Raw genomic sequence first — 13605 nt, forward strand, 5'->3', positions numbered from 1 at the left:
CCAAACATCAGGCCGCCCGTCCTCCCTCCCACCCACCACCAGGCCTCCCACCCAGCAGCAGGCCTCCCTCCCAGCCAGCAGCACCCAGCACCAGGCCTACCTCCCACCAACCAAACAAGCATCAGGCCGCCCGTCCTCCCTCCCTCCCAGCACCAGGGCCCCCTCCTCCTCTGAAATTTAAAAAGCGTACCGGGTTAAGGCAGCGGCAGTGGCAACGAAAAGCGTGTTCTTCGGCGCGCCTTCCCTTCTCTCAAGCTCTGGTCCCGCCCTCAGCTTGAGAGACAGAAGGGAAGGCACGCCGAGTGAAGAACACGCTTTTCGTTGCCGACGCCAACACCTTAACCCGGTACGCTTTTTACATTTCAGAGGAGGGGGGGGCCCTGGTGCTGGGAGGGAGCACGGGCGGGCGGCCTGGTGCTTGGTGGGAGGGAGGCCGGCCTGGTACTCGGAGGGAGAGTGGGCGGACCAGCGACGGCACGCGTGCCATAGGTTCAACATCACTGCCCTATACCATGGGCAAGATCCAGGAGGGAGAGGGGGGTCACATCACTGGAAACCTGTGATGGCCAGCAAATGGTGCATCCTTCAGTCTTGCACTGGATCAGCTTCCAGGCTATAGCAGAGATATCGATAGTATTTGGGGTGCGGTCCACTCCAGCTGCAGGCAGCAAGGGGGTGAATGGAGCAGACGCACGGGTGCCAGCTTTGCTGGTCCCCTGCCCCTGCTGATGTCAGTTTCTGTTCCGGGGCTGCACAACTGCTTTGTGCACCCCTGTGCTAGGAGGAAGGGAGGGGGGGTGCAGCAGCGACCCGGCCAGCCACCAAGCCAGATACACCCACTGCCTTTGCAAGTTGTTTTTCCAAAGCAAAACCAGCTGATGCACTTTTGTGGCTCACATTAGCCACATGTACTGCTAGCATGAGGAGGCAAGTTTGACCTAATTTTTCTTTACAACATCCGTAAAATCCGCCCCTTTCTTTCCGAGCACTCTACCAAAACCCTCATCCACACCCTTGTCACCTCTCGTTTAGACTACTGCAATCTGCTTCTTGCTGGCCTCCCACTTAGTCACCTCTCCCCCCTCCAGTCGGTTCAAAACTCTGCTGCCCGTCTCATCTTCCGTCAGGGTCGCTTTACTCATACTACCCCTCTCCGGCTCCCTATCCGTTTTTGCATCCTGTTCAAACTTCTTCTACTAACCTATAAATGTATTCACTCTGCTGCTCCCCAGTATCTCTCCACACTCGTCCTTCCCTACACCCCTTCCCGTGCACTCCGCTCCATGGATAAATCCTTCTTATCTGTTCCCTTCTCCACTACTGCCAACTCCAGACTTCGCTCCTTCTGTCTCGCTGCACCCTACGCCTGGAATAAACTTCCTGAGCCCCTACGTCTTGCCCCATCCTTGGCCACCTTTAAATCTAGACTGAAAGCCCACCTCTTTAACATTGCTTTTGACTCGTAACCACTCGCCTCCACCTACCCTCCTCTCCTCCTTCCTGTACACATTAATTGATTTGATTTGCTTACTTTATTTTTTGTCTATTAGATTGCAAGCTCTTTGAGCAGGGACTGTCTTTCTTCTATGTTTGTGCAGCGCTGCGTATGCCTTGTAGCGCTATAGAAATGCTAAATAGTAGTAGTAGTCCTCCTTCCACCAGGTTTCTGAGATGCCTGTTATATCTCTCTCTTCATTTAGTAAATCCTTCTTATGTGTTCCCTTCTCCACTACTGCCAACTCCAGACTTCGCACCTTCTGTCTCGCTGCACCCTACGCCTTGAATAGACTTCCTGAGCCCCTACGTCTTGCCCCATCCTTGGCCACCTTTAAATCTAGACTGAAAGCCCACCTCTTTAACATTGCTTTTGACTCGTAACCACTCGCCTCCACCTACCCTCCTCTCTTCCTTCCCGTTCACATTAATTGATTTGATTACTTTATTTATTTTTTGTCTATTAGATTGTAAGCTCTTTGAGCAGGGACTGTCTTTTCATTTATGGTGTACAGCGCTGCGTATGCTTTGTAGCGCTATAGAAGTGATAAATAGTAGTCTCTTGTAATCAGAGGTGATATTGTGATGTCATAATGCCTCAGGCCACCAATAAGAGCAAACCTCATCAGTGATGTCACAATGGCTTGATTGTCCTATACTTGGCTCACTTTTATTACATAGCTCTTTGAGCAGGGACTGTCTTTCTTCTATGTTTGTGCAGCGCTGCGTACGCCTTGGAGCGCTATAGAAATGCTAAATAGTAGTAGTAGTAGTCTCTTGTAATCAGAGGTGATATTGTGATGTCATAATGCCTCAGGCCACCAATAAGAGCCAACCTCATCAGTGATGTCACAATGGCTTGATTGTCCTATACTTGGCTCACTTTTATTACATAGCTCTTTGAGCAGGGACTGTCTTCTATGTTTGTGCAGCGCTGCGTATGCCTTGTAGCGCTATAGAAGTGATAAGTAGTAGTAGTAGTAGTCTCTTGTAATCAGAGGTGATATTGTGATGTCATAATGCCTCAGGCCACCAATAAGAGCCAACCTCATCAGTGATGTCACAATGGCTTGATTGTCCTATACTTGGCTCACTTTTATTACATAGCTCTTTGAGCAGGGACTGTCTTCTATGTTTGTGCAGCGCTGCGTATGCCTTGTAGCGCTATAGAAGTGATAAGTAGTAGTAGTAGTCTCTTGTAACCAGAGCTAATATTGTGATGTCATAAAGCCTCAGTCCACCAATAAGAGCCAACCTCATCAGTGATATCACAATGGCTTGATTGTCCTATACTTGGCTCACTTTTATTACATAGCTCTTTGAGCAGGGACTGTCTTTCTTCTATGTTTGTGCAGCGCTGCGTACGCCTTGTAGCGCTATAGAAATGCTAAATAGTAGTAGGTTAAGTAAGATAAACTATGAGAAAGCAATTGTTTATCCAAAATCACACAGAAGCCTGCAAAGTAATACAATGAGAAAACCCATTCCATCAGTAACTGAAGAAACAAGCTGCTTCCTGCACTTTGTTTAATAAAAAATTGTAATAATAATTACACTTGTCTCAGTTAAAAAAAAGAACATGCAGGTAACACACAAAGCCAAAGCCTAACTGTAGCCCTGAGCTACAAGGGACATTCAGAAGATAAGAGCTCCTTCCCTGAACACCCCCACATCATCTGAAAGTTGTGGTACCGTCTAGCAATCTGGCCGACAGTCTGACTTCCTGCTAATCCCACAAAACGTTCCTATCGCTTGTTATTCTTTGGAAACCAGCAGACAGCACAACCTAAGACAGGGCTCCAAGCCCACAGCTTCCTTTATAAGTTACAGTTATACATGTAGCTGTATTCATTTCAGCAGCTTCGACTAAGGAAACCTAGCACTATGGTTGGGAGATAAAGGGGTAACGTTCTGGTAATATCCATTAGCAGTAGCCCCTGCACTGAAAGGAAACTATGTAGACCTTTCCTGCCTGTGCTGCTTGGCTCTGGCCACAAAACGATCATTTTTGTACACTGCATTTATCTTTGCCAATATCTTTTTCACCCACCCGTTTGCTCCTGCTGAATCTGCTACCGTAAGCCTTCATTTTCAAGGACCTACAGAAATGTTTCTCTTTGTTTTGGCCATGGAAAATCTACATTCCTAAAATCCAACCACTACAGTGACTGGGACTCCCCTCTCTAGGGCCTGTGAATATTCCCAGCAGCATTGCCTGCCTCAGCCAGGCTCCTTCACCTGAAGCTGTTAAGATTTCATTTACAAAAGCTTCTTTTAAGAAATCTTTCAAACCAATGAAGCAGATCCTTAGGACAGAGCGGAGTGGTGCTTCAGGTAGGAATGACATTTTTAAAGCCCACTGAAGTATACCTAAGTAAGAGTTATGTATTTATAAAAAGGTGAGGCGTCACATCCTCTCTGAGCCACTGCCTGAAAAGTCTGTCTGCAGCGGGGTGATGTTGTGATCGTATGACGCATATTCGGAGGAACCGCTGCTGGCCAGCTTCAGCTGCTGCGCAGCATGGGTGAGCTGAAAGGCAGCATCCGGGTGAGCTGTGTCTGGCAAAAGGGTGCACTCCCTCTCCAGCATGTTTGCCACGCCCTTTAAGAGGTCCAGAAATCCAAAAGCCATCGCTGCCTTCCGTAAGCGGTTCAGTTCCTGAAAGGGAAGATCAGGAAGTTTTTTTTTCACTTTGGGTGGCTGCTCATGCCTAGCTAAGCAAAGACATTTCTACCTTTCCACAATCTAATAACTTATCATCATGGCTATGAAATAAAAAGCTGCACGAAAAGGAAGAAACCATGACTAGCAGTGGGAGCTGGGTTTACCCAATCTAAGATAGCAGAAGGTGAGCGACAGTTTCTTAGACACACAACTTTCAATTATGGCTGTGATCTCTGCATCTGTAAGGACCACTTGCATGAAGACGTGTGACAGGTTACAATGTACTTATACAGTTCCGCTGGTTCTTCCATTCCGAGGTAACAGAGATTTTTATACCTGGGATTCAACATCAAATTCTCAAAACACAGAATTATGATGGTTAAAGGTAATCACTTTCTAAATAAGGACAGAGGAAAGTCACCTGTTCCTTGAGTAACAGGGAGTTCTTTGCACGGTTACAGGCAGGGCCACCGAGAGACAAGGCCGCCCTCCCCCCCCCCCCCCCACTCCCCCGCCGCTAGCGGTCTCACCTGCCTGCCTCCATGGCTCCAGGCCCCCCGCCTCTCTTCGGGCCTTTCCTCCCTGTGTCCTGCCCTCGTCTGATGTAACTTCCGGTTTCCGCGAGGGCGGGACACGGAGGGAAGGCACGAAGGGAGGCAATCTGTGACTGCTGCTTCGAATGCAGGGGGCCCAGAGCCGCGGAGGCAGGCAGGTGAGACTGGGGACTGCCGCGCCGGTGGCCTGACCCCGGCACCGGGCCCCCCTTGGAGGCCCGGGCCCGTGGAATTTTGCCGCCCCTGCCCCCCCTCAGCGGCCCTGGTTACAGGTGTTAGGCTGAAGTGTGGAAAAAGCTGAAAGAATTATTTAATCAGTACATAAGGATAAGACATTTATTGAACAAATGGAAAGAGGAGATTGAGAGGTAAGGCAGCTTGCCTTTAACCATTTGGAAACAATAACTGAGGGCTATCAGTTTTTCGCAAAGGTAGGCTTTTAGGGCTAAGCTGGCATGAACAGACTGTCTCTGACACAATAAGGACCAGGCAACTTGTGCATGCAGAGCCAGAGGTCTGGGCAACAATCTTACATTATGCAGACAAGGTTCCCGATACATGCCTGCAGCTAAAGACAGACTTGGTACTGTTTGACAACTTGTTAACTATGCAGATAGGAAATAAGATTAGGAGAGAGAAAAATATATAATAGAACGCTGGAGACAGTGCGAGTCTGCCACAATGATGCAACAGCCCAATCCTCTGCGTGACTCGTGCGATGTCTGGGACATAAGACAGTCAGTCCCTGCCACACAGAGCTCAAAGCATGCTGGTTCAAGGTTAGGTTGTTAAGACAGGGTGACATGGAATGGGAACGGGAGTGGGGGAAGTGAAAATGAAGAAATGTTGTTGAGCGTTTTCTGGCATGGATGAAGCAGGGTATGTACAAGAAACTGCTATTGTAATGTGATGTTACAAAACCCCTCTGTAATCCTTTAATGCAGCATGTTTTCAGCCCGGTTAGGCCACTGCACTGAAGGACAGCACAGCCAGCATACAAACCCATTGAATCAAGAATTGTTCCCAATGAACAAACATGCTTTTGGTGTGGGTGTTTACTTTCCCTTTAACACCAAATCTTTAGTTCAGCTTGGGGTGGAATTAAAGATCTTAAGTGGGAGCAGCATGGTCCCTCTGAGGTAAAAGGGCAGAACATGTGGTCTTAAGTGGCCTAGTAGCCACCCCCACCCAGAGAATATGTAGTCCAGGACACCCCCGGCTCAGGGAGTTCATCCAAGGGTGTTGGGCACCCCTGGACCGATACCACCTACCCGGTCCAGGGTGGCATCCTTCTCTCAGTACTACCACACTGTGGCATGGCAGCACCCGATTCCTTGGTCCCAAATTCTAATCCAGTTCAGATCAACAGGGACATAAAGGGTGGCCATGTGAAATGAGTTGGTGGTCCCAAAGGACATGGCTAAAACTCCTACCAGATTATGAACATGAATTCTGTTGCATACCTGATCAATGATTTGTGACGGACATGAGAACCGGCAGGAGCCAGAGACAGCTACCATCTTTAGAAATCTAGGAGACTTAGCGCAAGAAACACAGCAAAACACCCCCCCCCCCCCCCCCTCCAATCCCACATTATCAAACCTACACAAGATGGGAAATGTCCCAGTTACTCACTTTATAGAAAGTTTGAGTCTTTTCAGGCAATTTTCTTGCATTCCTCAAAATCTTCTGTACATCAGTCTGCATGAAAAGAAAATAATAATAATACGCAGACCACCTTTCGACCCCCACCCCACCCTGCAAAAGTCAAACATTACTGATTGGTGAACCACCACGTGGAGGCGTATTTTCAAAGCACTTAAGACAAAGTTACATTGTAAGTCTAAGTGCTTTGAAAATGAGCCCCTGGTCTCACATATCCACAGACAAGTTCTCAATGTGCCTCTGCTGGCAAGCTGGTGTTTCAGGAGGACTATACTGGTACCAGCTAATTCATCAGGAGTTACATTAGAGCACAGACTGGCTGCTTCAAGGAAAAGTATGCGGCTCCTTTTAATCCAGGACTATGAAAACTGATGCACATTATTTTCCAATCTTGCCCTAAACACATAACCATACTGAAGAAAGGCACTTTCCAGACAGCCAGTGCACACAAGCAAATCGTTCTTTACCAACGTAACTGGCGTTGTAAATTATCTTCCAAGTGACAGTTAATTCAGTGTGCTCAGAGAGGATTAGTCTACACAAATAGACATGAAGCAGCGTAGAAGGCCTCAGATGAAACTATCAAGCAAAGCCAAAAATGTTGAGGAAGGACCTGACACAGCCCGTGTTTTGGCAAATGCCTGTGTCAGGAGTCAGAAAGGGGTTAAGGCGTGTTGTATCTTCCTATGGGGATCTATAATCACAAGCATTGCCAAGATCCTGACCCGAAGAACTTACAATCTGACAAGGCAACCTAATAGGCTGTAAGGCCTAAGGGGACAGACAAAGGCAGGAGAGGTGAGATATGGAAGAGATGTTTAAATACATCTCATGGCATAAATGCACAAGAGATGAACCTCTTTCAATTGAAAGGAAGCTCTGGAACAAGGGAGCATAGGATGATGCGAAAGGAGATAGACTCAGAAGTAACCTAAGGAAATACTACTTCATGGAAAGGGAGGTGAAATCATGGAACAGACTCTCGGTGAAGGCGGTGGAGTCAAAAAGTGTAACTGAAAAAAACTTGGGCTCTCTATGGGAGTGAAAGAGAGAGTAGATGGCATGGATGAGCAGACTTGGCTAGGCCATAGGGTCTTTATCTGCCTTCACTTTTCTCCATTTCTAATTTTGGGCTGGATGAATGAACTGAGAGAAATCCCTTTCTACATCTGATTCCTAATGCTTATGGAAAGGTAATCAGAACAGGTTTGTTACCCGGGTTAACAATGCTCCTAGGCAAAGCACACAAAGACGGACACTCACCTGAAGGCCACTGGGCTTGATCCACACGGTAACGTTCTGCGCATAACTGCGTTTTGCCTTGGGCTGCAGGGGGAAAGGGCTCTTGTTGTCATCCTCACCATACGGATTCTCTTTTGCATCTTATAAGAAAACAGAGGTGATTTTTTTTTTCCAAACATTGCTTCTGGGGTACTCAAGACCTATTTCTTCCCGGCAGAAGAGCAGACTGCCAGCCAAAAGGAAGTGAACTGTCTCAGAAAGGCCAAGTGCAGCTTACATGACGCATCTCGTACTAGGCCAGGAAAGATGCTACTGGATAATAGTTGTGTGCAGAAAGATGGACTTAATGGTGAAACATCTTTCATACCACATGTCAGGGGGATAAACCCTTGGCAACCTGTAAGATATCATCCTTATCCAAACAACTTGGGTCATTCTTCTCAACTTACTCAACACTCCTGGATAACTGGGCATGTAACACCCCCCTGTTCAAGCACAGGGTCCAATAATACTCCAAACGCCACCAAACCACAACATGAACCGCTGGCTTCCCTGGCTCCTGTGGGCTTTTTGAATGATCAAAACATACTTTATTCAATACACAGTGAGTAGCTGACTACACAGACCGTGCTGCTGATATTGTACCATCACAGTCTTCTTCATGCAATCCACCACCGCAGCCAGCCAGATCCAGCTGCTGACACATTCTGCAGCCTACCTCATGCATTCTACCACCACAGCCTGCCAGATCCAGCTGCTGACGTATTCTGCAGCCTGCCTCAAACATCCCACCACCACAGCCTGCCAGATCCAGCTGCTGACGCATTCTGCAGCCTGCCTCAAACATCCCACCACCACAGCCTGCCAGCCAGATCCAGCTGCTGACGCATTCTGCAGCCTGCCTCAGGCATCCCACCACTGCAGCCAGCCAGGTCCAGCTGCTGACACATTCTGCAGCCTACCTCATGCATTCTACCACCACAGCCTGCCAGATCCAGCTGCTGACGCATTCTGCAGCCTGCCTCAAACATCCCACCACCACAGCCTGCCAGCCAGATCCAGCTACTGACCCATTCTGCAGCCTGCCTCAGGCATCCCACCACTGCAGCCAGCCAGGTCCAGCTGCTGACACATTCTGCAGCCTACCTCATGCATTCTACCACCACAGCCTGCCAGATCCAGCTGCGGACGCATTCTGCAGCCTGCCTCAAACATCCCACCACCACAGCCTGCCAGCCAGATCCAGCTACTGACCCATTCTGCAGCATGCCTCATACATCCCTCCAACCCCAGCCTGCCAGCCAGATCCAGCTGCTGACGCATTCTGCAGCCTTCCTCACACATCCCTCCAACCCCAGCCTGCCAGCCAGATCCAGCTGCTGACGCATTCTGCAGCCTGCCTCAGGCATCCCACCACTGCAGCCAGCCAGGTCCAGCTGCTGACTCATTCTGCAGCCTACCTCATGCATTCTACCACCACAGCCTGCCAGATCCAGCTGCTGACGCATTCTGCAGCCTGCTTCACACATCCCTCCACCGAAACCTTCCAGCCAAATCCAGCTGCTGACGCATTCTGCAGCCTGCCTCAGGCATCCCACCACCGCAGCCAGCCAGATCCAGCTGCTGACGCATTCTGCAGCCTGCCTTACACATCCCACCACCGCAGCCAGCCAGATCCAGCTGCTGACGCATTCTGCAGCCTGCCTCAGGCATCCCACCACCGCAGCCAGCCAGATCCAGCTGCTGACGCATTCTGCAGCCTGCCTCAGGCATCCCACCACCGCAGCCAGCCAGATCCAGCTGCTGATGCATTCTGCAGCCTGCCTTACACATCCCACCACCCCAGCCAGCCAGATCAAGCTGCTGACACATTCTACAACCTGCCTCAGGCATCCCACCACCGCAGCCAGCCAGATCCAGCTGCTGACACATTCTGCAGCCTAACTCATGCATTCTACCACCACAGCCTGCCAGATCCAGCTGCTGACACATTCTGCAGCCTGCTTCTGGCATCCCCACCACTGTCCAGCTGCTAATGCATCCCACCTCCACAGCCTGCCAGCTAGACTAGATTGATGAGGCATTCTATCATGGCAGCCTACAAGGAAAAGCCAGCTAAGCGAGTACATGTTTTATGTTATAACTTCCTGTTATTACAGCTGGTAATTAATTTGTTCATTGTCTCTGCATGCCATTTGCAACTAAGGATCACAACAACAGAAAAATGCAAAAATCATTTCTTAACAGATTTCATTGTTTAAAACAGTATCCTGTCTAGGAGATAAGGTGACATCAAAACTCAAAGAACACTCCATAACCTTATGTGAAAATCTTTTCATAATATCACTAAATATTGTGGGTTAAGTGAACACTATATTCTACAAACATGAAAAAATGGAGGAAAAAGGCCTCATTATGTGTGAAAGCACTGAAGCACCACTGGCGATTTCAGGCCTTTTCCCTCCATTTTATCATGTTTGTAGAATATAGTGTTCATTTAACCCAAGTACTGAAACATTAACATCCTCATTTTGGATATTTTGCAGGGACCCAACTGGAGAATAGGAAAAGGTGGTGGCTGCACGAACAGCCCCCAAGGGAAGTTGGAAGGCAAAAACAAACAGAGGATTTAGGAAACCCCAGAACAGGCTCAGAGGATCCCTACTGAAGTGTAGCAGTGTGAGTACCAGGCTGACAAACAGGGAGACCAGGGCTCACCATTGTCCGAGGCAGATTGTGAGGAATACCCAGTGTACCTTGAGCTACAACTGAAAGAGGTGTGAACTAAATCCAAATAACAAGAATGCCATAGGTTCCCTGGGGTGTGTAGCACGGCACAAGACAGGAGACTGGTGGATAAGATGGGCCTCATCTCCACTCACAGACTGTTAATCTTGGGAAGGGTTATCCTACCTGAGATAGGCCCCAGCTGCGCTGTTTTCCCCAACCAGGGGAGAGGTTCTGTGCCAGGCTCAAAGAGAGACATCATGAGATTAGACTTCTTCTTGCTGTCTGCCTGGGAATAGAGCATTCCATGCCACTCGGAACTGAAAAGAGAGAGACAGCAGACTAAAACACCACACTATCCCCCGGACGCACAAAATAATTAGTCAAATAGGTGCTAACAATTATTCGCTGCATTTGTACCCCACATTTTCCCACCTATTTGCAGGCTCAATGTGGCTTACACTATGGATCATAAACAGAGTAAGAGGTTTTTTTTGGGTTCAAAGATAAATATATTTCCTGATATATCAAGGGAATCACAGACTAAGGAGGTGTGAACTCTTGGCTTTTAAGCCAAGCATCATTGCCCTAGGTGGGACCTTCCTAGAGCGATTCCCTTGTAAGTGTTTTATTTCCTGACTACTTATTTGTTGAACCCAGGAAATTACAAGAGTTTGTGGCGTTAAAAGAACAGATGAAGAACCCTCTGCAGCAACTTCCTTTAAGTTACCACTGTATCGGCTGCAATTACCGATTAACCTTCCTCCCTCAGAAAATATGAATTGTAAGATTAACCATTCCGTGTTTTTCTTATTTTCTTTGAGATTGGGGGATCCAAGATCAGGAAAACAATTGTGGACAATAATGTGGACTAACAAAGATGATATTTTTCCTTAATGTTTGTTTTAATTGATATTTTCTCTTTTCTTTCCCATTTAAATAAAATAATAAAAAAAAGAGTAAGATGTATGGTCTAATTTAACATATTACTGTGTAAGAAATTAGGTAGATAGGTCAGTAGAATTCTTTACATAACACAAAATAAAACAGGTAAGATATAATGACCAATAGTGATAATGTGATTAACATAATCAAATTAGAAGGGATCAGTATTACTTGGTTTAGATGTAGAATGGAATCAAGTCATTAAAGAGGATTTTTATTGTTAAGTCTCTTCGAACAGGTGTGTCTTCAATAACTTCCGGAAGGAGTTCATTTTGGATTGGCACGTACATCTGCCCTAGTCGCTAAAGGGGGCGGGGCCGTGGGAGGGGCATGGATGAGTCACAGAAATTAGGCGCGGTGCTACAGAATACTTGGGAGTTGTGTGCCCAACTGTGGGGATGTACACCAGGTTTTAGTAGGCGTAATTCCTCACACCCAAAGTTGGGCTTGGGAATCCGCTCTAAGCATCATTCTATAAAAGTGCATTTATTTATTTGTGACATTTATATCCCACATTATCCCAAACAAGTTTGAGTTCAATGTGGCTTACAATAAACAGTATAGGATACATAAGAAAGAATAATGCATAAAAAAGTAATTTGTTGTAAGAATCCAGTTTTACAATACAGTATCATAAACATACTGGGATAACTATGGAAGTTTAACATTTAGAAAATCTATTAAAAATGAGAAATTGTACAAGAAGCAAAGAGAAGGTTAATGGTAAATAGAGGAATAACCAATTCAGGTAATAATTAATTGTTTGAGATATGGTCGTTCATTGTGAGGGTTTGTTTGAATAGGAACAATTTGAGGATTTTGCGGAATCTACTATATTCCTATAGATTTCTTATTTTGGGTGTTGAGGAGTTCCACCATTTGGTTCCTAGGTAAGTGAAGTCTGCAGACTGGACAGTTTTGTAGATCACGTTTTTCCAAATCTGAGATAGTCTCTTGCCTCATATTTAGTGTTTCTTTGAGGTAAATTTATTTTTATTTTTTTGTTACATTTGTACCCCGCACTTTTTCCCACTCATGGCAGGCTCAATGCGGCAGGCAATGGAGGGTTAATTTATTAATGGTACCATACAATCTGGAGCTGTGCCATTTAGCATTTGAAATGTAATTCTCGTTTTGATGGGAAGCCAGTGGAATTTGATTAATAAAGGGGAGGCACTTTCAAAACGAGAGATTTTGTATATGAACCCGGCTGCGGTGTTTTGAGCTGTTTGGAGTTTTTTCAACAGGTACTCCTTACATCCAACATATATGGCATTTTGCAATAATTGAATTGGGATAATGTTAATGATTGTACCAATATTCTGAATGTTTCTGATGAGAAATAGGGTCTGATCCTTTTTTTTAGTTTCCAAAGAGACCGGAAAGATTTTGTGATTACTGAGGAAACTCGAGTATCAAATGTTTGTCTATAATTATACCTAGATTTTTCAGATTATTGTCAGTGGGGAAAGCGAATGCTACATACCTGTAGAAGGTATTCTCCGAGGACAGCAGGCTGATTGTTCTCACTGATGGGTTGACGTCCTCGGCAGCCCCCTCCATCGGAAAGTTTACTAGCAAAGGCCTTTGCTAGTCCTCGCGCGCCCATGCGCACCGCGCATGCGCGGCCGTCTTCCCGCCCGAAACCGGCTCGAGCCGGCCAGTCCAGTATGTAGCAAGACAATACACTTCAAGGGAAGACACAACTCCAAAGGGGAGGCGGGCGGGTTTGTGAGAACAATCAGCCTGCTGTCCTCGGAGAATACCTTCTACAGGTATGTAGCATTCGCTTTCTCCGAGGACAAGCAGGCTGCTTGTTCTCACTGATGGGGTATCCCTAGCCCCCAGGCTCACTCAAAACAACAACCATGGTCAATTGGACCTCGCAACGGCGAGGACATAACTGAGATTGACCTAAAAAAATTTACCAACTAACTGAGAGTGCAGCCTGGAACAGAACAAACAGGGCCCTCGGGGGGGTGGAGTTGGATCCTAAAGCCCAAACAGGTTCTGAAGAACTGACTGCCCGAACCGACTGTCGCGTCGGGTATCCTGCTGCAGGCAGTAATGAGATGTGAATGTGTGGACAGATGACCACGTCGCAGCTTTGCAAATTTCTTCAATGGAGGCTGACTTCAAGTGGGCTACCGACGCAGCCATGGCTCTAACATTATGAGCCGTGACATGACCCTCAAGAGCCAGCCCCGCCTGGGCGTAAGTGAAGGAAATGCAATCTGCTAGCCAATTGGATATGGTGCGTTTCCCTACAGCCACTCCCCTCCTATTGGGATCAAAAGAAACAAACAATTGGGC

The 13605-nt window shown here is 47.1% G+C and overlaps 1 protein-coding gene across 4 annotated transcripts in view; it reads right to left on the reverse strand.

The window, feature by feature from the left end:
• Window positions 1–2928: 2928 nt before the first annotated feature.
• INTS14 (integrator complex subunit 14) overlaps window positions 2929–13605 on the reverse strand; it is a 74042-nt gene continuing 63365 nt past the window's right edge. For all 4 annotated transcript variants that reach the window (XM_030189783.1, XM_030189780.1, XM_030189781.1 and 1 more), the window contains exons 9-12: window positions 10534–10667; window positions 7642–7760; window positions 6349–6414; window positions 2929–4153 (exon numbers count right to left, since the gene is read on the reverse strand). In XM_030189783.1, coding sequence (XP_030045643.1) covers window positions 3902–4153; window positions 6349–6414; window positions 7642–7760; window positions 10534–10667 — 571 coding nt within the window. In that variant the 3' untranslated portion in view covers window positions 2929–3901. The remainder of the gene's footprint in view (window positions 4154–6348; window positions 6415–7641; window positions 7761–10533; window positions 10668–13605) is intronic.

This window comes from Microcaecilia unicolor, chromosome 1 (genome assembly GCF_901765095.1).
Source record: "Microcaecilia unicolor chromosome 1, aMicUni1.1, whole genome shotgun sequence".
Lineage (NCBI taxonomy): Eukaryota > Metazoa > Chordata > Amphibia > Gymnophiona > Siphonopidae > Microcaecilia > Microcaecilia unicolor.